Raw genomic sequence first — 25917 nt, forward strand, 5'->3', positions numbered from 1 at the left:
CCATTTTAACATACAGATCTACAACCTCCCGCTCCTGAGAACAGCAGAATCTCCATACAGAAGAACTGGCAAAGAGAACGCTGCCAGATCTGACAAGACACAGGACACTGCAAACACGTTATGTTCTCATTCCTCCCATAATGAAATCTCACAGATATCCCTCCTTAGGAATCACAGGCTGCACTTACATTATATCGACTGTATTATAAAGCCATAGGTATCAGTCATTTAATCAATGCTTAAAACATTGATTAAATTAAATACACAATTTTTATAAGTAAAATAATGCACTTGAATGGCATTAATGAAAATGTCACCGCTGAATAAGACTCAGTGTGTTTTGTTTTCGCTGGAATAGTCCTGCATGACTGGAACCAGTGGAAATCTCCGAGTGGAATGTTTTTAGCCAGAGATGTACATGTAGGGCAGAGGCAGCCACTCACACAGAAAACTAGCCAGAGATTCAACAGCAGTCATTCGGAAGTCAACACAGCGCGTTTTGGTTCTGAGGAATTTCTTATGACCCGCCACTTATCTTGTCATATCCAATTTCTTCCACAACTCAACCTCAAGTACCGTCAGAAGAGACACCTTTAGGGCAAATTATTCTCTTCGGATCGTACCATTCCACATGCCCTGGGGGAGTCTGTTCTGGGCCTGCCACCACACAGGCCTCGGCTGCGTAATCACTAGAGCCACACTGAGGAGTTTGCATCATTCAAAGCAGTGTGGTGGATCAGGTTTAGTAGCTTCAGGAGGGGAAAAAAGATAGGAGTAACAAGAGGAGAGCCAGGAGGGGGACTAGCCTGGAAATCCCATCGCTTTCCAAAATTTCCAGCACATTCTGTATGGCACAATGTCCAACAACTCATTCTGGAGTGTCTCCACTGAAGCTATAAAATATAAATTATACTCCATAACCCTACACCTCCCTACTGGGTACTTTAGTTACTGTGAGACTCCTGTTCGGAGCAGTGCAAACTCTCTGCAATGAACTCTCTCTCCCTCTCTCTTTCGCTTTCTTTCTGTCTCTCTAATCTCTTTCTCTGTCTCCACTGTCGAGGTGAATTTGTCTCAGACCTCTTCAGGAAAGGATGGATTACTGCTGAACTCCAATTTCCCGCACCCATCACCTCGGTGCCACCAGGTAACACACCAGAGTGTTTATTTTACAGTGCTGGCCGTAATTATTTCACTGCAAAATCACTTGATGGCGCGCAGGCTACCAATGCCTCATGCATTACCACATCTCCTGCGAGACATTTTTCAACTTGTTTTCCTACCTTGAGCTCCTCAATTAAAAACACAAGGGGGGACATTTGCATGGGTATAATCAATTTTAGGAAAGCCAAATGATGTTCTAGTCACTTATAGTAAGCCATTTCTAATTACCACAGTATACAAAAAAATAAAGCAATACTGTAAACTTATAATGATATATATATATATATATATATAGCATTTGTTCCTGTGAAGTCCATGCCACTGTTTGACTATTGTTTGATCAAATCTGATAACCCAACCGTGTGGATTTATGAAAGTAATTGTTATAAAAAAGGAAATACCACCCTTTGTCAAAGGGTAAACAAAAATATCCATTCCTTTGTCAAACTGGATCTCTCTCTCAATCTCTCTCTCTCTCTCTCTCTCTCTGAGTGTGTGTGTGTGTGTGTGTATGTGTAGAGGAGATTTCTTACTCTCCACCACAGACAATATTATAATCAATGTCAGCTAAATATATCTATTGTTTTATCTACTCTGGCTCTTAGTAAAAGGACTGTCCACAATTCAATATTTTTTTTAGATTTCACAGTCTCTTTGTTTGGTCTTATTGTCTCCAACTTCCATTTTACTGTCCGTCTCAAATCTTTCCCTCTCAAGGCACAAATGAGGCAAGTAGGAGAAAAGCAAGGCAAAGTTCTCAAAATATTACCTTTTCACTGTCACTGCCAAGACACACTATCACTAACACTTGGCTTGATGAGAGGAGCCTGCTATCTCTCAGCAGAGTAAAATGATATCTCTCAGGCAACGCCCCTCTGGTGGAACGCTGTGCTGTGCTGTGCTGGGCTGTGCTGTGCTGTTGCGGCTGAGTGAGCATCAGCTACCTGTCTGGACTGCACTCATCAAGAAGACCTCACTCCTCTTTCCTTTGTTGACAAACTCTCTCTCTCTCTCTGAGTGTGTATGTGTGTGTGTGTGTGTGTGTGTGTGTGTAAGTGTCCTTGCGTGCATGAAAGAAAAGAAAAGCAAATCGCGCACACACACACACACACACACACACACACACACACACACACATATGAAAACATGGGACACTGCCTCTGAGAAATGATTTCCTGTCACTGTTGTGGTACCTGTTAGGTCGGGCTGAAGCCTGTTTATTTTCCATCACTGAGAGCCTCATGCGGAGGTGAAAAGAGTGAAGGGCCATGTGTTTGTTTGTTTCCCTCCTCTCCACTCGGCTGCTTAGCCTTTATTGTTGGAGGAGCCTGCTGAGAGCCTGGCTCTCACTGTGTACAGCTTCAGACTTCTCCGCACACAACGACAAAAAACTGCAACTGGATAACTCAAAGTGGTCAATTATCAATAGCTATTTTATACCGACGGGCAAGTTGTTTTTTTTGTTGACATACTGTACTGTAAATGGTGCTGTACGTCATGATGAAGATTAATTATATCAATTATTAGATTACTGCCATGTTATTATATTCAGTGCTAGTTACCATGACTGCATTATGCATTGTCTAATTATTACTGGGGAAATTGAAATATTTCAGTGAATTAATACAATGTGCTATTCAATAAAATCAGCAATCATTTTTATATTTAATCACATTCTACCACTTCACAAAAGAAGACTTCTAAATTGAAATTGAAGAAAAAACATTGAATTAGTAGGAGAAAAAAAACCTCGAAACTGCTTAGTGGCGGCGCTAACTTTACAACCAGCATCAAGATTGACTTAGAGACCACAAAAACCTAGTTTTGATTAGAAGGATCAAATAAATGGTGAAAGAGTGTGTTCATGCCTGAGTGTGTGGGTGTGTGGGTGGATGTGTGTGTGTGTGTGTGTGTGTGTGTGTGTGTGTGTGTGTGTGGGTGTGTGGGTGGATGTGTGTGTGTGTGTGTGTGTGTGTGTGTGTGTGTGTGTGTGTGTGTGTGTGTGTGTGTGTGTGTGTGTGTGTGTGTGTGTGTGTGTGTGTGTGTGTGTGTGTGTGTGTCTGCAGGGCCAGCTCAGAGGTCAGAGAACAGAGAGCTAAGTGGACCTGCTCTTCATTAAGAGGGCCTCTCTGGGGGGACGTCACCGCGGCTACCTGTCCGTGAGCTTATTGAACCGTCTAACCGTCATCTACCCTCCAATTCTGCCCAGCTCCCTGGAGGATCACACAAGCACTGCTGACAAGTTTAGCCGGAGAATGGACCTAAACACCACAGCTCTGCTTCATTTTCTCTCCCCTCTCTCTCACATGCTCTCTAATTTCTCTCTCTCTCTCTTTTTCTCTTTCTCTTCTTGCCATCTTTAGTTTTAACCTTCACTGATTTTGAAGAGAGAGGGGGAATAGAGGGGTCGTGTGTGCTTGACTTGAGCCATCTAGTAGAAGAAATGAAGAGGGGCTGGGCTGCCATGGTGAGCCATACAGATAAAAGTCATCAAATGACACTCCTGGAATGTAAATTGACATTCTAGACTGCAGAACAACCAGGAGCCATCACTGACAGCCGACATGATCGGGACAGAATTTTATGTAAAGTAGCAAATGCTTAGGACTCAAAGTAGAGAAGTCAAAGGATGCGCGAGGAGCCAGTCAGATACATAAGAGTGCAGGAGAAGTCTAGCGACACACTGCCCACTTTCTCTCACTTCCTCAGGTGCTGGTGGTGGTGGTGGCAGTTGAGTTGCTGAAGAAGGAGCCACTTAAACTAATTGGAAAATAATATGTTTTAACCAAAGCCTTAGAATTTTCTGAGGGGAGAAATACAGAGCTACGTTTTGAAAGTATTACCTGGGGGAAAAAAGTAATGCTGCTTACACAAGCGTCCCCTGTTTTGACAATGCATTTGACTTTGCTTCACAAAATTATCTTAATTGCTCTGCTTAAACTTAAACTACCTCTCAACTATCCAGCACAGAGGTTGACTAAAGTTCAGTTGATTTTTGTTTAATTAAAAAATGTATATCTAAAAGAACAAAAAAATATTATGATTGATTGTACCTGTGTGGGTTTCATGAGTGTTCTGCAAGAACATGTATTTCTTTTTTGTAGGCCTACAATATACACAATCTTCACAGGTTAATAGTAATGACACTACACCATTATAATTCATAACGTAAGAAACAAAGGACAGAACTTCTCTCGAAATACTGTAGGCCTGTTTACATAGCCTACATTTTATCGACTTTCATTTCGCATGCTCTTAAGGCCACAGCTATTGGTAGGCTGGTTGTTAAAACATGGTCACGCGTTACACTCTTGGTTATACTCTGAGAAAGCTAGACACATTTGTACAATGTACCATATTTGAAATCATGCGTGCGTCGGTAGATATGCCCAGTGATTCTCAAGACATAATTCATCAGAATCATCCCTGAGCCTTCAGCTTTGTAGACTAGGCTACTTGAAGAACAGGTAGGCTGCTTAAGTTGATGACATGACAGTAGCCTACCTGAACTTGAAACATTTTCTTTGTCACAACTTTAAATTGTTGTTATAGCGCATTCGGTGTAGGGTATTTTTCTACTATGTTCCTTTTATAAACGGTGCCGCTTAAATACATATTTCGTTATGTTTGGTATTCATAAAATATGTTAAAAGGATTAATTGAGAAATAGGCTATAAAATATATGTTTAAAGGCTACTGTATGACAAGGACTGGCTACCGTAAGAACTTCGCTCAAGAAGTTTCACCAAACACTTGGCTAACATGTAAGTATCAGTGTTCAAATTATCATGGGCTAAAAACTGTAGGTATTAATCGTCAAAGTAATACCTCACGCGCATTTACCAATAGGCCAAATGCACAGGAGAGTTCACCTAAAGTTTGTCATCGTGTATAAGGAATATATTTGTTACAATGAACAAACAGGAGGGCTGATCATATTTACCATTTCTGCATGTTGTATGTGGCAGACCCTTATCCTGACGTTCCCGAACTTGCCGTCCACCGAAGTCTGATCTCGCCCTCAAGTGGGGGACTTTCTTCCTCCAAGCGTTCCGATGGCCGAAGTAATTGAAAAGTCAAAGGTGTCCCCGCAAAAACTATACGGAGTCGTGGCTACCACACAAGTCGTAGGCTATGACAAAAAAACGAAAACGTATTCACGTTTCAGCTCACGCTTTCATCTTCAGAATTCGCATGGGCTGATACTGTATAACACATCAAGACGTCCCCTGAAACAGCATCGGGAAATGAATGTACGACACTGTCCCCTTTTTCCAAACCCAGTACCAGAAAATGAAGAGGGAAATCGCTGACAGAAAGGGGTGGGTTGTTATTTGGCTCTCCACTTCAGAGGCACCGGGTAAATCTTTGCCTGTCCGGGGAAGAAGATCTTCTCCCACTCCCCGGTATGTCTTCTGCTAACTCAGCTCAATGCGCTGAAACGCGCGCTGCGGCCGATAAGACTCGAGAATTTGATGGCTCCTGTTAGTTCGGGGCATTCTGGATCTGTCAGTACTCTTGAAGCTGTTATACGCCTTCTGTGTGTAACCTGAGTGACTACGAGTCTGGACTTAAGCCGTCACGGTGTAGTGTCAGGGTAAAGAGTCACATCTGTGTGTGACAATGAGCCAACGCGACAAAATCGTGCTGCAACCAGTAAGACAGCAATATTTCATAAGTTTTCAAATGTAAATACCAAAATTAAAAAATATGTGGTCGTTGTTACATTTATAAAAGATACAAGTAAAACTGAATTATAACAATGTATTACGCGCAACGATTGTCCACATTTTTTTTCATATATTATCACATGTGCATTTAGGCTAAAATATAAAACAAGATGTAATTAAAAGTAAAGAATCACATACCAAGTCATTCAAGAAAGTATTTCAGTATTTTCTCTTTAAAAAAAAAATATATTTTCAAAGTTCAGCAGTAGATGTGACTGCTGTAGGTGCCATATTTTTTCCACTCATGGTTACACACTGGATAAGGCCTACATTCACATATTTCATTTCACACAGAGGTGGCTGACTCTTTTACAGACACAGTTACATAGGTTACATGCACAGTGGCTACACACACATTTGGGTGTGCACGACAACACAAACATGTGAAATTTAAAACTGTGCACCAAGTTCTTATTCCACCAAGCAGTGGGGATGTTTGAAGACACTGATTTGCCTCATGCTTCCAGAAGTTGTGTCCCTTAGACCATCTGAAGTGAGTTCTCATGAATGTTTCATTGTGCACTTGTTTTTTTTTTTCTTTACTCCATAGCACGACGTTTGACTGAGGCATCTCCAGAGGAAAAGGGGGAAGGCAATGACTGGCTCCGCTTTTGGACCAAGAGAAGCACCGAATCCCTAGGCAGTCATTTTGATCAAGTTGAGCATCTACAAGCCCCACTCATATGTTTGGTCAAGAGGTAAATAATAGATCAGGGATTAAACTCGAGTGGAATTCATTCTGGGTAACTCACAAGTCAGTCCCAGGATATGCATATTCATAGCGTGTCCAAGGCCATAGGAGAAAAAATACCATATGCTTGGTTGTTAGAGAGCTTAAATCACTAATTAAATGGGATATTACTGTACATACATCCATGAGCTAACAAGCCGAGAAAATATAGACTATTAGAGGATTGTTTTCAATTGAAACATGGATTGCATGATGAAGGCAGCGTTTCATTACTTAGATAGTGTAACATTAAATATTAAACCTTGATGAGTTTTTCAGTATTCCATTTTTAAAACTCAAAAAGCCTTTCAAATTATTGAACATTTTGCAAAACATGTTGGTCTTAGTGCACATAAAAAGTCTGCTAACAATAATAGGATGTTTGAATAAGTCAGCTCTCCACATAGATTTACATATTGCCAAACACACTGTCTGCTTTGATTACAAGCCATAATGTGGGAACAATTTTACTAATTGAAGTTATTCATCAAGTAGCAAGGGTTGTTTCTTCAGATGAAAGGCTCCACATTGGAGAATTATGAGCTCAACAGTTCAGATCCTCTTATTTGCTCAAGGAAAACATGACATTAGCAAAAGCTGTTCGCCATTTTTAGACCCCTCGTCCGAATCAGCATCCAAGAGCCACCTGCGGGAGATGAGAGCAGTATTGGTTTATCGTAGCCTGTGCCTGGAACCCGCCCCGTCCTCTAGTTACTCAAAGGGCAGTTGATGATGAGCTATTGAACCCATGGTGAGAGATCATCCTCCGGGACAGCCGTCAGCTGTCTTCAGCTGTGTGCCTGCTCTTTAAGAGCACAGACATTTCCTGTTTATGGGCATACGAGGGAAAAGGTCACTCTGGCGATGGCTTTGGACCCAGGGGGGAGTTCTACCTGCCCGACTCTCGTGCCTCGGACACCGCAGTCCAAGATGAGCAGTTCTGTGACCCTGTGACCTTTCGTTGTGCAAATCTTCAGTAATTAACCTATGAACAAAAAATGCCTATAAGTCTCTGTGTGTCATTATCTTTGAGGACTGACAGGGAAATATGACATTTACTCATGATATCGACATAACAGTGGTGTTTTTTTTTTTTTTTTTCAGTCATTCCCCCATTGGTGTAGTCACCCACTCCATCAGGCACTCAATCATTCTCATGCACAGAGTCGATTCCTTTTTTGGCAGGAGGGGAAAGCATCTCCATATGAATTTCAGTGCGGCTGAAGTGAGACGCAGTGCTATTTAAACCACAGCCTTCTTTGTCTTTGTCTTCGGCGTGCTTGCCAGGGGCTCTTTTATTTGTGCAGCCAGAACCTCTGGGGGGAGATGTGAACTCCGCTTCTCCACCTTGCCTAAGAAAAAAAGCCCCTGTAGGGGGAACAGCTTCCATGCCCCGTTCCCACACTTCCAGGGAGGCACATGGGGCAGAGTCTACGGGCCCCCACAGCCCTGCCAGCGCGCCCCTCACCCTCTCAGCCTCCGCCACACTATCGCCTGGAGGAAGTCAGCCCCTTCTCATCAATCCCCTCATTATGAAGCCATCCTGCACGCTGAGGATGGAGCTGAAGGTCATCAGATGGAGCCGGAGCATCTGGAGCAGACGGACTCCAGGAGCTGAAGGGAGCGACTTGTGCCGGCATGCACTGGGGCCCGTGGGGGCCTGTGGGAGCCGGGGCCGGGTTGCATGCGAGCAGCTGGCCGCGTGATGTCGGGGTTCACTCGTGGGCCGGAGGATGGGACGGCAGCGGACAGCGCCTGACGGCAGCGCGGCGGAAGTGCCACTGATTGGCTGGGTTGAACTATCGGTCACGATGAGTCATGAAGAAAAGGAATCAATAGTGCTCTGTCGCAGCATGGGTACAAAAACAACATGTTGAATGCACTCAAGAGCCCCCAGCCCTGACACATCCAGGGCACATTTATAGAGCACACGTCACAGGAGAGAGAGGTGCACCCACTTATTGGGACAAAGGCCTTATTTCATTTTAGTTTCTATTTAGTAGAAAATGTTGGTCTGTACATAGAATAAAAAAATAAAACCTTTTAGGGCATCTCTCTCTATTTACATTTATTTCATAAACTTGATTAACACAAAGAGATAATATCTTAAAGGAGGTCTTTAGCTCCTCTGAGTCATAACTGTAATTTAGAGCTAACCCAACATGCACACCACATGACGCTTCTTGACTTTAGACATTAAACAGACTAATCATTCAAGCCAGTCTGGAAGACAGCATTCTACAAAATCTCACAGGACAGAACATTTGCGAGAGTGACACTCCTCCAAAGCGGAGTCTGCTTTGACACGGCGTGGCACTTGTACGATGGGTGTTCTTCAAAGCGACAAACTTGTCTCTGTTTAGCACATTGTACACCTTCAAGTCATTCCTACAGCTTTATCAAAGGGATCAAAGGTAATGCTAAATGCTGTGCAGATGACAGTCCTCCTACTGTACCTGAGGTGGCAGGCGGAGACAGCTGTGCCTGGCGAGGTCTCAGCGGCATGACAGCTCCCCTCTCTGCCTACACATGCAGCCCACCGAGGCCCTGCTTCTTGTTGCCTGAATTTTTCATGTGAAGCATTTGCATGGTGTCAATTCAGGGCATAGTGAATACGCTCTCATATCTCACTGAGGCAATGAAGGGGAAGGTAAAATTGACATATGCAATCATGTCACCACTGAAAAACACCTTCATAAACTGCTTCTTAAAACAGTACAAGGATAAACAATGTGATACACTGAACATGTGTTGGATTTGTACAGTATGTTTATTTATGACTAACCAAGCTTCTGATTCTACAACCTAACTAGTCAGATCAGTGTCATTTAAAACATCACAGGAGAAACACTCCCTCTCTTCTGTCACGGCCAGCTTCATATAATCTATCATAATTGATCAGTTTTCAGAGAGGTGGGGAAAGGTGGAGTGAGTGAGTTCTCATAATTGCATAGCCCCCAGTGTTTTATGACTCCCTCACGGAGCTTCATCATTCCAGCATATGCCTGCAAGGAGTGAAGTGCACAAAACACCTGTTCTTGTCTAAAATACTCCAATAAAACCATAAGCTGTCACACAGCTAAATACATCTGAAAGAACAAATCAAAAGATCTGGGATGAGGTCGAGACTTGTAATTGATTCCTTTAAAGCAGGAAATACATCACTTGGGGAGATTAGAGCTGTTGGCAAGGAGAGTCTATTTTTATGCGCATGAATAGTGCTCTGATGTGTTTGAAATGGACATCTAACAAACACTTAAAAGAAACAAGAACACTTTACCAGTCAGGCTATAATTTAGACGAAGACACAAAAATGTATGTGGTAATTTGAACTCACACGGGGTGTCGTTGAGTTGTCTGGCCAGAAAACTAATGTTCTTAATCTGATGATTTGGGTTGATGATGGTTGAAAGCCAGCAAACTTTCATTTGTTGGATAGGTTATTCATAGTTATTCAAAATGCACTGAAATTAAATGCATTGACTCTGACTTTAAAGCATATGTTTAAATGTGTTCTGTATATTCAAGTCATTTCTCTCAGTGATCAGACAGAGGGATGAGCTGTTTATGTGACCGTGCATTTGTGTCTGAATGTTATAACTCTTGGGCTTTGTGAGATGCCCTTTAATGGAAACACTTATCTGAACCAATGAGTAAATGTTCAGAAACCTACTCTGAAATGGATGACAGGTAACCATGCCTGGTAAACAAAGGGCTTTGTTGAACAAGACAGGGGAAAAAAGCTGATTCAAAAATGCCATGTGCCTACTCAGACTAACAGGGGCAGATGTTGTGAATTATGACCCAGTCTACTGCCTCTGAAATCGCTCTATAAACGAGCATCCTAATGAGCAGCGCAGCACGCGGGTCAGGGAGCAGCCTAATCATGCTAAGTCAATTGATTTTTTTCAGGAGTGCGAGCTTAGAGGAGACGAACCAACCAATGTTTGAAGGGGTGATAATCTAAGTTCTCAGACAATTTTTCCATGTTGAATTCAGATAAGATATTTGAGGTATAATATAATATTGAGAAGTGACAAAAATGTTAACAAGCATCAAATGGAACCAAATATTTCTGTTCAGAAAGTTGTTCATTATTTGATTATTATTATTATTATTATTATTATTATTATTATTATGTATTTGTATTTTTTTGTCATGATTTTAATTTCTTTAGGCTACACTTAAACCTGTGGTTTCCTACTAATAAAAGCATCAGGCTAGGCTATTGTGAGTGCTGTGCCTTGCCCTACTGTGTTTCTGCACACTCCATTCATTAGGATAATGCTTAGTCCTAACAGGTTCACTTACCCCAACGCAGGTACAGGAAATAATAATAATAAATCATCATGATAAATAATAAAACATCAATGTAAAAACACTGAACAGGTTAGCCAGAAATAAATTCTTAAAACAATTTTTAAAAATGCCACAAAAAGCCTGCACAGTCTGATCTCATGTAAAAGAAGACAGGGGGAAAAAGACTAGCTGTTTCTACCATATGATGTATATAGGTTACTTATTAATGACAAGGAGAATCAAAGAGGGCGAAAGACTGAACAAAATCCACTCTTCTAAATGTCCAGCTGTAACACCTCTGCAGCAACATAACGTATACTGCTCTAGACTGTCGTAAAGTACAGTAAAGTTCTCTCCGTCTCTGTCTAAATCGGAAAACGGCGCGCTCGTTTGAAATCATCAACAAACCAGCAGCAGCATCAACGTAGTGCATGAGTCGGGTGGATGCTGGATTACCTGAATGTAATCACGAAATGATAAACTATGATTGATAAGTACCTAAGCTCCGGCAACAATCTGGCTGTACAATAATCAGAGGCTAATTTCCCCCCACGTTACAGTACGTTTTGCTCCGGTGAAACTTTTGTAGCTAGCAACAAACCCATGACGTCTCTAGGGAAGTTCAACGTCCCTAGGCTAGCTAGCTAACTGACTCAGGATTAGCAAACTGCTGTAGCAAGCAACAGGTAATGGCAGACAGGTTAACATTAGCTGTTCTCTGAAGAAGCAGAGTTTGTTTCAGCGTTATAGCCGTTGTTTTCAAAGGAATAGCAGGTTTTATGTCTTCCCATATAGTATGCTAAATCAACAATCAAACTCTAAACTTGGTATTGTTAGCAGTAGTGTGTGATATTGTTTGTTGTGTTAGTGTGTTGTTGTTGACGTTAGCCTAGTCACGTCTCCAACACCGGAGATGTTATTATGCTGATTCTTTTTATACTCTGCCATATCTTTATTCGTCAGTATGTTCACTTAACGAGACCAAATAGAGGACCGTAAACCCCTCGGTGATAATCTGAGCTGAGGTGGCGAATTACTACGGATCATAATAAAATGCTGGCTAAGCGATTATATCTTAGTTGATTAATGTAACAATCCGTGTCCTGCAGCCTGAACATGGACGAAAATGACGGGAACAGACGGGTCTTTGCCTTGGAGCATGAAGTGAAGAGTTTGACAGAGGAGCTCAGCCAGTGTCAGGTTCGTGTCAACTTGTCACATTTGACAGTTCGTGCTCCAGTTGTGGTGTTGATTGTGCACGCATACAGTAGCATAGGCCTACTTGCTGTCATCCTCCGCAGCACTAACGTCTTAAGGTGCAGTAAGTAGTCAGGCATGTCATATTTTCTATAAAAACAAATACATTGCATCTTTATGGAGGATAACAATGTAATGTGTGATGTGGGGGTGCAATTTTACATTATGCTTCACTCGCTCGCTTCAAAGGATATTTGGTCAAACTGTAGCCGTCTCTTTTGTCATTTTAAGCTGGGTTGTTCAGCATTTCGGTGACTTTCCACATACTTTTCTGAGCAAATCGGTGGATCTCTTTCAACAAAAGTATTGATGAGACTAAAACTAGGTCCTTGCATGCCTTAAGTCTCCCACCAGGTGGTGCCTTGAAGCATCTGCAGCCGTGGTGTTGATTTACATACAAGTAATAGCCAGATTTAATTCACTTGACATAGAAACACATTTTTGTAAACTGCCAACACTAGTATACGTATTATGTATGTAATGTATGGAATATTATTGACTAAAACTACTCAGACTTCTGTCTTAAAACAGGCACATGTCCATACGGTTGTGATGTTTTGTTGTTTTTGTAATGGATTTCTTCAGTGGCCTGGCTATATTCTCTGATCATCTATGCTACTGTTGTTTTATCTTCACGAAAATACACTGGACCATATTCTTGAAAGCTTATTTATTCATGTGCACAGCATGACCATTAGCCACAACATATTTAATGGTTGAAAGATTTAACAGATAGTAGTTATTTTATTAATATGTTGCTATATACTAATATGTTTTTGGTGGATTCAGCCAGTGGTCCTTTATGATCTGCCATTTTAAGATGAATAATTGATTGATTGGACAGGCTTTAATCATGTCTTCAAATATTTACAGTGGAAAAATTGTAAGAATGCTTAGAGGGGATGTAACTTGACCTTGCAGACCTTGACCTATATATGAGTTAAAGTGGCGTGGAGGAGACCACCTATTTGATGTTGGTCTGTTCTTAATTCCTCTTTAAACACAGTCCGGGCATCGTTTTAGTGAGGTCTCTATTTCTGTACATCTGAGTCCTCCACTTTGTATGTTCAGCCCATGGTCTATCAAGGTCTGCTTCTGCCATTTACTAAATAATTGATTAGGCACTTTTGAATGGGGTTCAAAATTCATGTTCTAATTGGAGACCAGTGGATTCCAGAGGGAATGATGACTTTTATCTTATGATGATGTGGACATAATTTAACAGATAATTTTATATTAAGTCGATTTGGTCAGAAAATGTACTTTTTAGATGTTTCTCATTAAATGTAATGTAGCTTAAAAATGTTTGAAAGACATTTTTTTGCACGACAATTTGAATAGTAAATGTGTCAGGCTTGCCTCTCAGGCTTGCAATGACTGTCTCTGCCATCAGTTGTTTGCTTCTGTAATACAGTATACCATGGAAAAATAATCTGGGCTCTTAATTAAGGATTATCCGTATCTCCTTTTCACAATCTGAATAGTTTATAGAGTTATTATATTTTGATATCTACATGATGTAAAACCATATCTCCCTTGTATTTCAGTGCACCACAAAGCATTTAATATATTGGCACATTGGATGACCCTATGTGGTTATAATATTTAACATCTTGCTAGTCTGATCATTTAAACCAGGGGCTTCTAGGTGACACTGAATGCATTGATATTTTGCAGATTTTTTTTGTTTGTTTATGTTTTGTTTTTTTGTTTTTGTTTTTGTTTCAGGCTGACAAAGAGTTTGTGTGGTCACTGTGGAAACGCCTTCAAGTGGCCAACCCGGACCTCACGCAAGCTGTGAGCTTAATTGTGGAGCGGTAAGTGTTTTCATTCCTCTGTGTCTCGTCTTGCTCCGAAGATGTCAACCTGCGCTCGGCATCGCACCTCTAATACAACAAGTGAATAATCCCCCCCCCCCCCCTCTCTCTTTTAAGTCCTGCGCTTGAGAGATGTGCCTTGCACGAATTCTCAGGCCTATAGCCTGAACCCCCACGCCACAGACTGGGGAGAAGTATGTATGAGAGTCCAAGGTTGTGTATGAAGCGGCTTGAGTGTGCGGCGGGGGTTAGGGCTGAATCTGCTGCAGATGCTGCTTTAAGCCCCCTTATCCTCCACAGAGCTGCTCAGCCATGGCGGGGCTTTAATGAAAACAGTTTCCCCCCTCTTCCCATCCTAAACTGTGAAAAAGGCTCCGCCAAGTGCCTGCCTTTATGGGATAAGCGCTAGATTTAGGATGACTAAGTTGACCCTCAAAGGGGGTGCCAAAGCTGCACTGATGGCATGGGAACCTGTTGAAAAGGAGGAAAATTCCGCAGTGCCCCTGCAATGCACTACCTGCTGCCGCATGTGTTACCAAAGTTGACTCGCTTTGTGCTGTCTGACTGATGTTTTGTCAGGCAGTGGCTAGTGCAGTATAAAAGAGATATCGTCCGTCTTATTTGCGCTGTGTGATGGGGTAAGTTGAGCCCACTGTAAAATCTGCTTCTCTTGACAGAGAAATCTTCCTGCTTTTAATTCTGAACACAATATACACGTACTTGATAAAAAAGTGAGCGTTCCTGGTGGTGTTTGTGCCACATAGTGCTACCATTTCTGCAGAGGAGATAGGCTTACCAGGTACAAAAGCCTCTGTCTCTCCCTCTCTCTCCCTCTCTCTGTCTCTCTGTCGAGCTGAGCAAACTCCCCTCCATAGGCAAAGTCAACAAGGCATGCTGGCCCGTGGGGAGCTGGGAACATGCGCCCCAAGAGCACGCGCGCGTATCAGCATACCGCCGCGCCGCGCTGGATATTGACATGATAATTGCGCTGGCTCCTGTCAAGCGCTCGGCCTTGTGGGACCTCGGCAGGTTTCCTAGCGATTGGATGGTTGCGCGGGACATGGTTAACATCACTGAGGATACAAGGTACTGTTTGACTCAGCGGAGACCAGGCATCATGTCAGAGGGCCCTCGGGGAGGCAGGAAGAGGGAGAGAGGGCGGGAGCGAATGAAAGAAGGGGAAAGAGACGGGGAGGAGGCGGTCCCAAGTGAGTGGCGGCTCTTGAAACAAAGCGGACCCCAGTGGCTGTTCTTTTGTCTCAATCCCCTGGTGCTGAGCACAAGGAGGCTGGCTTGGGCGTGCGCAAGTGTGTTTGCGCGCTCTCCCGTGTACTGGATGCTGGGTTTGATGTCGTAGGAATGACTACAGTAACATCTAGAGGGTAGAGGAGTACACACACACACACACACACACACACACACACACACACACACACACACACCCTACCTGTGGCAGCCATAGTGAGGTCTGTGCAGCACGTGCTCAGGGAGCGTTCGAGAGTGTCTGAGCTGAGAGGCAGTAGAGGAGCTCAGCTCTCAGCGCCTCCTTTAAGTGCTGACAATACACTGCAGCAGTATGGCACTAATGCAGAGAGCAGCGGCCATGGTGGAGACTGAGACTGCTCCTCATGGAGGGTTTTTTGGGCTGGAGAAACTGTACCTCCGCTCTGATTGATGAACCCTGGGGCTAATCAGATTACACACGAATGCTATGAAAACCTGCACAGTTAAAAGCTGAACTTTCTTGAGAAAGGATAATGTTTGTATGTATGATGTTGAAATGACTTTAACTGCCGTGCCATTCATTTAATGACAAAAGGATTGTTAAGTGCATTATTTTTCTAAGTTTACCTTCATTATATTTCTTCATTGAATGTTTTTGTCACTGTTAGTGTTGTGTGTTTTTTCCCCCTGCTGCACTGTGTGTGTGTGTGTGTGTGTGTGTGTTGTGTGTGTTGTGTGTGTGTGTGTGTGTGTGTGTGTGTGTGTGTGTGTGTGTGTGTGTGTGTGTGTGTGTGTGTGTGTGTGTGTGTGTGTGTGTGTGTGTGTGTGTGTGTGTGTGTGTGTGTGTGTGTGTCTACTCCATTAGAGCTCCATTAATGGGAATGAAGCCGTTGTTTGTCTGAGATGGGTTCATTAGCTGTCACTTGCTCCTTGTGTGGTGATCTTCATCACGCGCGGGGCGGCGTGGGGCCGTTAAGACGCTAGTGCCTGGAGATGACGCTGGTCATTAGAGGAGATAGTGCGGATGCTGGCCGCCTAATGACCAACACTCGGAGACGATTGCCCCCTCTTTCTTCTGCTCTCTTCCTCCTCTCTCCATTAATCTTGTTCTCTCTCTCTCTCTCTCTCTCTCTCTCTCTCTCTCTCTCTCTCTCTCTCTCTACACCTCAGAGAAAGAGGGAAAGCTGAAGCTAAGGACAGGAAAGTGCTGGAGATCCTTCAAGCCAAAGATTACAAAATACAGGAGCTGGAGCAGGTACTGTACGGCTCACACAGCGTGTGTTACTCATGAGAGTCACGGCCCACTTTTATTTCCCCCTCACACAACCTGGCACTATCTGAACCGCCGCTGCATCCACTACAAAGACAGATCTGCTGGTCTACTGTATATACTATACACCGCTAGCTTCCTCTTTCCTCTGTCTGTATCCCGTTCTTGTCACTCTGCCCTTCTGCTCTCTCTCCCTTTTTTTGTTGTGTGTGTGTGTGTTTGTGTCTCTGGGCCCCTCTGTGTGTGTGTGTGTGTGTGTGTGTGTGTCTCCTCTGGGCTATCTCCATGTGCTCCACCTGGTTGGCCGGGGCGGCTCTGAGTGTGTGATGAATGTGTGGTGTGCGCGCCGTGCAGGCAGCCGATGATGAGGCGGCAGTCTTGATTCCCCTTTAATCAGGAGCCCTGAGTGGAGCAGCTGTCAGCAGCCTTCATTAGCGCCGCCACCGCCGCTGCTGCCGCTGCAGAGGCCCAGGCTGATGCCATCTCCGGCCCTCGTCCTCCGTGTGCCCGGCTTGCCCGCCTCCAGCATGCCAGCGCAGCCCCGAGTCCCGCCGTTCACCAGCCCACTGCGAACGAAGTCGTTTGGGTGTTCGTGTCAGAGATTGATGAATTCATTCACTTGTACATTCTTTCATGTACTGTAGCCCTTGTTAGAATTAGCTTGTTCTAATTTTGTGCCGGTTGAGAAAGTCTCCAAATTTAGTCAACAGTCAGTGGCTTCTTTTGTGGACACGCATTGTAAAAAACATAGTGAGTTGTTTAAAAGCCTCATCAGTACGAATTCATGGCAGTGTCCAGCTGACCACTGACATTCACTGTCTGGTCCAAAATGTGGGCCAAACGAACCCAAACGGCGATTAATTCGCTTCTTCCCTCCTCTTTGGGAAATGTGATGGTCTGCTGAATTTTCAGCATCTCACGCTCTCGAAGCCACTCCACTGTAACTTTGACAATCTTTTCTTTTCCCTCACTGCTCCTCGTCCTCCCGCCCGCTCCCCCTCCCCTCCATTTTTGTAACATAATTAGCTTTCATTTTTGAACTGCACTGGGAATTTCTAATGCTAATCTTTCTGTCCTAGACCTCTTAACTTCTCTAAACCTTTTTTCCTAGCAATTGAGCACTACTGGGGTTAAAACGCTTCTTGCCTACCTCATTATCAACGTTTTGAATTTGGTTCCACTTGCCGTATAAATCTCTATTAAAGCCTGTTTTTGCATGGCGGACGGGCGGAGGCATAAATCCACTATCTGGAAAGATTCAAGTGATTCCCTCAGCATGGCAATTAATTGCGTCTCAGAGCACGGTGTTATTTTTGAACTCTCCTCGGCCAGCCGTGGATTACCTCCATGCCAGAGCAGGCTGCTGATGCTCAGTGTGCCGCACACTCACAGTGCAGCGCCACGCCATGCCACGCCACAACGCCAGTCCTCCAGGCCTGAGCCCCCGCTGCAGCGGCACCCACCGCCTCACCAGCCTGCCGCCGCAATCCGGCCGCCTCGCTGTGCCATCATCCTTAGTTAGCTGTCATTAGCGTGGTTTAAAGGTGCGCTGTAACATGCACGTGTGTAAACTCTAACTGGCACCGCGGCCGGATGCTTTATCGGTGGTGCGGATGGCGCAGTCCTGGAATAGGACGCTGGTGGTGAAGGAAGGTAGTGTTGCGCTGTAGCAGTGAGTGATGACGGATGGGATTGGTCTGGACCAGTGAAATCTCCTCCTCTCCGCTGCCCTGCTCGTCATAAAAGTGGACAGTCTCCGTTGAGTTGCCAAATTGTCCTGACGTGAAAATATCCCTAACCCGGCGTCCTGCCACACTCCCGCCCCGGCCTCTGAATTAAACATTTAACTCCAGTTAGCCCTGCCCAGCGCGTGGCATGGCGTGGCGTCCTCACGATTACTTTTGACTAATAGCTGTCTCCCCCCCTCTCTCCCCCCCCCTCTCCTCCCTTGTGTGGCTCCTCAAGCAGAAAGTGACAGGGCAGCAGCAGGAGATAAACAACCTGCAGCGGCGGCGGCAGCGCGGCGATGGGGAGCTGGAGCTGGTGAAGACGGAGCTGGCAGCTCTGCGGCAGCGCCAGGGGAATACCAGTCGGGAACTTAAGGTTTGGACAAATCTCCGCTGGCACCCGCTGCGTTTGAAGGCGGCGCGGCGGCGTTCCCCTCGCTCGGGCACTGCCAGCGACACGCGCAGAGAAGGAGAAGGAGCCGCCCCCCTGGGGGCATAGCCTGAGGCCTCAAAATCACTTAGGGAGGTGGAGAGAGACATGCTTGCTCTCTTCCTCTCTCTCTCTTCCTCTCCCCCTCTCTCTCTCTCCCTCCATCTCTCTCTCTCTCTTCCTCTCCCCCTCTCTCTTCCTCTCTCTCTTCCTCTCTCTCCCTCCATCTCTCTCTCCCCCTCTGTCTTCCTCTCTCTCTTCCTCTCTCTCCCTCCATCTCTCTCTCTCTCTCCCTCCATCTCTCTCTCTCTCTCTCTCTCTCCCTCTCTCTCTCTCTCCCACACCCACACTCCACACTAAGCGCAGTGGCTGTTGGGAAAGCTGTGTGCTGCTGAAGGCTTGCTTGCTGCTAACTTCCAGATAAATACTTAATGACAGGCGAGGAGGCGGGGGGGTTGAGGGGGTTAGGGGGGGGGTGCGATGGTGGCGACGGGGTGGTGTTGGGTTGAGGAAGTGTGCGTGTGTGATGATGTGGCTTCTCCCTAATTACATTCTGATGGGACTGGCATGATTAATTGATAAAGTGGAGGTCCGGGTGGATATGCCTTCGCAGGGTCTCGCTGTAGAGAAGAGAGAAAAAAACAGAGAGGAAGAGGGGAGTAAGGAAAACATATGTACACACACACACACACACACACACACACACACACACACACACACACACACACACAGAGAGAGACGGACAGGAGTGGGGGACAGCATCAAAGGAGTGGGGCTGGCTAATGGGGCTTGTGCGCAGGCTCTCTCATTAAGCTGTGTCATTAGAGTGTGAGGATGGCCCCTGTACCTGCGTGGGCCAGGCCGGACGGGAGCCCAGGTGACCTTGCCAATCAAGCGCCGGAGACGAGGCCCTCCTGTGCCTTCCCCCACGCCACGCCACGCCACGCCACGCCACGCCACCACACCACACCACACCACTCCCGCTCAACCTGCGCACAGCTTTGCATATTCATCCCCACCGCTGCTCTCTAACCCCTCTCTCCGGCACACACACACACACACACACCCCTCCTCCCCTCTCCGCTCTCTTTCTTTCTTCCTTTTCTTCTCTTTCTCTCTCTCATGCTGCCTCTCCGCCTCTCCGCCTCTCCGCCTCTCCCCAGCTTCTGTTGTTTACTTGGCCCTTGTGACTCCCCCCCCCCCCGACCCCCCCCAGGAGTGGAGGCAGCGCAGTGCGCGGGTGGAGGAGGAAGGGCGGCGCGTGGTGAGCGCTCTGGAGGAGGAGAAGCGGGGATTAGAGGCGCGCGGCGCCGCCCTGCTGGCTGACCTGGAGAGGGCGCGGGAGCAGCACGCCCAACACACACACCGCCACGACCACATCCACGCCACAGTCAAGGTAACACACACCGCCACACACACACACCACTACACACACACCGCCACGACCACATCCACGCCACAGTCAAGGTAACACACACCACCACACACACACCACTACACACACCACCAGCACACACACCGCCACGACCACATCCACGCCACAGTCAAGGTAACACACACCGCCACACACACACACACCACCACACACACCACCACGACCACATCCACGCCACAGTCAAGGTAACACACCCTAACACACACACCGCCACACACACACCGCCACGACCACATCCATGCCACAGTCAAGGTAACACACACCGCCACACACACACCGCCACACACACACCGCCACGACCACATCCACGCCACAGTCAAGGTAACACACACCGCCACACACACACCACTACACACACCACCAGCACACACATCGCCACGACCACATCCACGGTCAAGGTAACACACACAGCACACACCCAGCCACACACCCAGCCACACACCCAGCCACACACCCAGCCACACACACCGCCACACACACACCGCCACGACCACATCCACACCACAGTCAAGGTAACACACACTGCCACACACACCGGCACACGCACCGCCATGACCACATCCACGCCACAGTCAAGGTAACACACACCACCACACACACCGCCAGAGACCAGGACACACAGATAGACAGACAGACAGACAGAGAGAGAGGGAGAGAGGAAGAAAGGACGAGAGAAAGCAACCCAGGGACCACCTGGGCAAACGGGTGCCCTTTTCTTTCTTTCTCTCCCTCTCTTCTCTCCTCCTCTCCTCTCTTCTCTTGTGTTCCCTTTCTTCTGTGCATGCTGCTGAGTGTGCCCCGTCTCACTGACTGGAATGTAAAGTAGCATGTAGTGTCCCACGCAGCACACCTTTTAAATATTGATGGGGTGCGTTCAGAGGGGGGGAGAAATAATGACTTATTTTAAACATGTAGGGGTCCCCCCAGCGCCGCATCTCACACACACACACACACACACACACACACGCACGCACGTCAAAGACAAAAACACAGCACATGGCCTCTCCCCGCAGTGTGACCCAGTGCACACTTGCCGTCTTGTTTGCTATCATTACACCAACGGCTAATTAGCAGCACACACGTTCTCTGGGCAGCCCTTCCTCTCCCTATTACGGTGGAGCAACTTTCTACACGCCGAGAGGAGAGGAGAGGAGAGGAGAGGAGAGGAGAGGAGAGGAGACAAGAGGAGAGGAGAGGAGAGGAGAGGAGAGGAGAGGAGAGGAGAGGAGACAAGAGGAGAGGAGAGGAGAGCAGGAGAGGGGAGGAACCTGTGTTGTGTTCACTCACTCACTCCCTCTCTGAGCCCAATCAGTGTGTGGGCTGTGTGTCTCTCCTCTCCTCTCCTGCTCTCCTCTCCTCTCCTCTCCTGCTCTCCTCTCTCCCCTCTCCTCCTCTCCTCTCCTCTCCTCCTCTCCTCTCCTCTCCTGCTCTCCTCTCCTCTCCTCTCCTCTCCTCTCCTCTCCTGCTCTCCTCTCCTCTCCTCTCCTCTACATCAGCAGAGTGGGCCTCTCAAGGCCCCGGTGCCAGAGTGTCACTCAAACGGCTGAAGCGGCTGAATAAGTCAGGACCACGCGGTCGTTCTCCTGGTCTCAGATCAGCACACACCCACACCACACCCCTGTGACTGCGTGGGGGTGTGGTGTGGTGCTACTGTAGCGTCCTATGCATCATACGCTCGCTAATGAGCCAAGCCCAGTTGTCCACTCACTCACTCACTCTCACTCACTCACTCACTCACTCACTCACTCACTCACTCACTCACTCACTCACTCACTCACTCACTGGCTGGCTGGCTGGGAAAGCACATCTACATGCAGTGGAGTTGTGGCAATTTGTTATGATCTGTGACTGTGTTGGTGTGCCCGTGTGTGTGCCTGTGTGTCCGTGTGTGTGCCCGCGTGTGTGTGTGTGTGCCGGTGTGTGTGTGTGTGCCCGTGTGTGTGTGTGCCCGTGTGTGTGTGTGCCCGTGTGTGCCCGTGTGTGTGTTGGGGTGCGGGGTGATTAGGGCTGGCCCCTGCCGCGGGGTAATCTCTCCTGGCTGGCCCTGCGTGTTTGATGCTGGGTGGACGGGTCTGGAGCTGCCGCTCATTAGCGCTGGTGGCTCCTGTGATGTGCTGCTGACCGCGTGCTCATGTGCTTGACTCTCACTCTCCCTGAGACGGAGACGGAGACGGAGGGGGGGGGAGGGGAGAGGGGCCGCCAGGGCGCTGGAACCAAGAGCTGCACTCCTCTTTCCTCTTTAGCGCTGCACCTAGTTTTGAAGTCAGCCTCTTGATCTTTCTTCCTTCTCTTGGCCACATGTGCATCCCTTTTTTAGACCTCTCTCTCTCTCTCTCTCTTGCTCATATTCACATATTCACATATTCACATATTCAGGGCTGCCCATGCAATGGAATGGACATACATGCACTTGACTACTTTAAATCTTTCTGTCATTCTCTCTCTCTCTCTCTCTCTCTCTCGTCTCTCCTCATCCCCCCATCTCAGAAGCTGGAGCAGGAGCTGGCCAGTGTGAAGCAGCAGGTGTGTGACGCTGAGGGGCGCGTGGGTGACCTCTCCGTCCAGCTGAGCGACCGGGAGCAGGAGCTCGCGCAGAAGGACCAGTGTGTGGCCCAGCTCAGGTGAGACCCCGCCCCTCCCCACAGCCCTCCAATCAGCTGCTGCACGGGCCACCCACCTAACCACCCACCCACCCAAACACCCACCCACCCAAACACCCACCCACCCAAACACCCACCCTCCCTCTGGGTCGTGCATGGGTGAGAGTGGGGCCGGGGCTGGTGGAGACGCTCCCTTGCCTCTTGCTCAGCAGCTGTGCATTGGGATTGAAATGTGTCTGGCGTGGCGTCTAGTCTGCGCAGTTAGCTGCAGGGATGATGGCTTAGTTTTGATAGCTGTCTGCTCGTTAAATTGGGCCATGCTGAGTTCTGGAGCAGACTAGGTAAGGAGAAATATCTGTCCAGCTCCAATTTGAGGCAGGCTGGCGACACACGCACTCACACACACACACGCGCGCACACACACACACACTCGTTGGCGCTCATCCCCGGCCATCTGATAAGCCCTGCATACTTGATGCGCTTTGGAGAAGGAAAGAGAGCCCACTCAGGATTCGGTAAAGCTTCTGTCGATATGATCAAAATGTTGGGAACTATAGAGTCTTAGCAGTAATCTCTCATATTGCTGCTCGTGTGCTTAACATGTCAGTCACACAATGAAGACAGTAGACCTCGTCGTCCCTATAAGCCCTTTCGTACAGAGGGAACGATTTCATGAAGGCATGAACCTTTTCAGGAAATCAGTTTGTGCATCTTTATTGCCACCACAGACATGAGGGGTGTTTTTTTGGTTTTAGGAGTTGAGTTGATACAGCAGGTTTAGTACCTCAGGAGCAGGCCATTTCCTGAGTTCTAAGAACTGCTAAATGGAGCTACTGCACGGAACATTACTGGTTGTTTAGAGAATTACAGAATCATGGGATGCAAGACTACAAACAGTCTGATTGAGGAAAGATCGACCCAGTCACAGTAAATAGCCAGACTGACAAAGCATTGAAGAGGCAAAGACGTAACCTGAATATAAAGAGCAGCTACGACTCTGAATCTGCCTCTGATAATCAGCCGCAAAGCTAATTGTGTGTGTGAAGACTGCGACGCCAAAGTGACTCAGAGGAAGCGCTCGCTCACACATTAATATTCAACTCCCCGAGCTCGTCACTCACTCCCCATGTGTGTGTTGTTCTCGGTGCTGGCGGTCCGGTGGAGAACACACACAACCAGAACTCTCTTGGCAACTGTGCTGCCGCTGTTCCAAACTATTTTTACTTCCTCCACTGATTTCCTCACTTGTGCAACTCAGATACTGTTTCTCTGCGGTAGTGAGCTTTGTGTCCAGTTGTGTGTGTTTTGTGCATTTTTTTTGTGCGAACAGTATTGCATTTCATGTTTCGTGTGTGTGTGTGTGTGTGTGTGTGTGTGTGTGTGCCCATGTGTGTGTGTGTGTGTGTGTGCGCCCATGTGTGTGTGTGTGTGTGTGTGTGTGTGTGTGCCCATGTGTCCCCATGTGTGTGTGCCCACGTGTGTGTGTATGTGCCCGTGTGTGTGTGTGTGTGGTGGCAGGCATGAGCTGCAGGGGCTGCAGACGCTGTACAGCCAGAGTGTGGAGCATGTAGGAGAGCAGGCGCAGCTGATCCAGCAGCTGGAGGGCCTCAACCTGGACACCCAGAGAGTGCTGCGGAGCCAGGAGCAGGCCCACACCGCAGACACCGTCTCCTACCACAAGGTGTGTGTGTGTCTATGTGTCTGTCTGTCTGTGTGTGTGTGTGCGTGTGTGTGTGTCTGTGTGTGTGTGTGTCTGTGCGTGTGTCTTTGTGTGTGTGTGTGTGTGTGTGTGTGTGTGTGTGTGTGTGTGTCTGTCTGTGTGCGTGTGTGTGTGCATGTGTGTGTGTGTGTGTGTGTGTGTGTGCGTGCGTGTGTGTGTGCGCATGTGTGTGTGTGTGTGTGTGTTTATGTCTGTGTGGATGGATGAGTCAATGAGTCACTGGATTTGCCTTGGTCAGCAGCCCTCTCCCCCCAGTCCTGCACCCCCATGCCAACTTTCCAGATGATCTTAGCATCTGTGCTCCCGATGCAGCACTTTGCCACGGGAACCCCGTGAAGAGCAATCCTGCGCTCCACCGCATGGCGCATTGTTTCTCGTCTGACATCTCTCAGTGTGTTAAGTCCATCACATTGCTTTTTTCTCTCTTTTTTCCTCTTCATTTCCCTCTCTTTTGGCTCTGTGTGTGTGTGTGTGTGTGTGCGTGTGCGCGCTTGCTTATTTGTGTGTGTGGATGGTCGGTGTGTGTGACCACAGCTCTATACAGAACTCTGCGTGACCCACCGGGCGCTGGTGTGTAATGAGTCTCAGCTCCGGGAGAGAGAGGCAGGCCTGAGCGCGCAGCTCCGCGATAGGGACCAGCAGCTCCACGATAGGGACCAGCAGCTCCGCGATAGGGACCAGCAGCTCCGCGAGAGGGACCAGCAGATCCAGCAGCTTCAGGAGCAGCTCCAGCAGATCCAAGCAGAGCTCCAACAGCAGCAGGCGAGGCAGAGCAGCTCCACCACAGTCTGCACACAGACCAGACAGACCAACTTTGAGGTGAGTCCACACACACACAGTGCACACACACACACACCAGAGCTATTTACACCACGCTCACGCCCCAGTAAGTGGTCCTCACCACCTCCATGATGGCACTGGTCAGCGCCGCCCCGGTCCCGGCCCACGCAAGGCCTCATTCCGGCCCACGCAAGGCCTCGTTCCGGCCCGGTGGTGTATTTACACAGAGCGCTCCGGCCCGTAGATGCCCAGTAGGGCAGGCCGCTCAGGCCCCACTGCTCCACCCATCACCCGCCCTCCGCCAGCAGACCCCCCACGCTGCCGTGACCGGACCGGACACCCACCCACCCAGCCTGGGTCCTGTGGCACGCCTGGCACGCCTGGCACGCTCTCATCTGAGCAGCCTAACGAGCTGCCCTGGTACAGCCATGCCTCTCCTCCAGCAGGACTTACGCATGCACGCGGCAGCTCTCGCTCCCTTCATCCTCCTCCTCCTCTTCCTCTTCCTCCTCTTCCCTTCGTGTCTATCACGTAATGACATGAGTGATGTGTGTGTGTGTGTGAGTGTGTTCTCTCTCCCTCCTCATAGTCTCATTACTGTGGGGAGTGCAGTGTGTTTCCGAGGCGTTGTAACGACCTGCACCCAGCTGTATTTAAGCCCTTCTGCTTTAGTATGGCGGGAGGTGTGCGGCGCGCGTAATTGGAGCACAGCGAAGCGACTGGCCTGAGAGGCC

At 47.5% G+C, this 25917-nt stretch overlaps 2 protein-coding genes across 2 annotated transcripts in view; one reads left to right on the forward strand and one right to left on the reverse strand.

Moving 5' to 3' along the window:
• The window catches only part of bnc2 (basonuclin zinc finger protein 2), a 177091-nt gene extending 171724 nt beyond the window's left edge, over nt 1-5367 (reverse strand). The window contains exon 1 of the mRNA XM_062530682.1: nt 5108-5367. Within this exon, the coding sequence (XP_062386666.1) occupies nt 5108-5110 (3 nt within the window). The 5' untranslated portion in view covers nt 5111-5367. The remainder of the gene's footprint in view (nt 1-5107) is intronic.
• Nucleotides 5368-11358: 5991 nt separating this feature from the next.
• cntln (centlein, centrosomal protein) overlaps nt 11359-25917 on the forward strand; it is an 88098-nt gene continuing 73539 nt past the window's right edge. Inside the window, exons 1-9 of the mRNA XM_062515634.1 lie at nt 11359-11482; nt 12033-12123; nt 13909-13997; nt 16392-16476; nt 18460-18594; nt 19865-20044; nt 22571-22704; nt 24202-24364; nt 24938-25222. Of these exons, the coding sequence (XP_062371618.1) occupies nt 12040-12123; nt 13909-13997; nt 16392-16476; nt 18460-18594; nt 19865-20044; nt 22571-22704; nt 24202-24364; nt 24938-25222 (1155 nt within the window). The 5' untranslated portion in view covers nt 11359-11482; nt 12033-12039. The remainder of the gene's footprint in view (nt 11483-12032; nt 12124-13908; nt 13998-16391; nt 16477-18459; nt 18595-19864; nt 20045-22570; nt 22705-24201; nt 24365-24937; nt 25223-25917) is intronic.

Source organism: Sardina pilchardus, chromosome 2 (genome assembly GCF_963854185.1).
Source record: "Sardina pilchardus chromosome 2, fSarPil1.1, whole genome shotgun sequence".
Classification (NCBI taxonomy): domain Eukaryota; kingdom Metazoa; phylum Chordata; class Actinopteri; order Clupeiformes; family Clupeidae; genus Sardina; species Sardina pilchardus.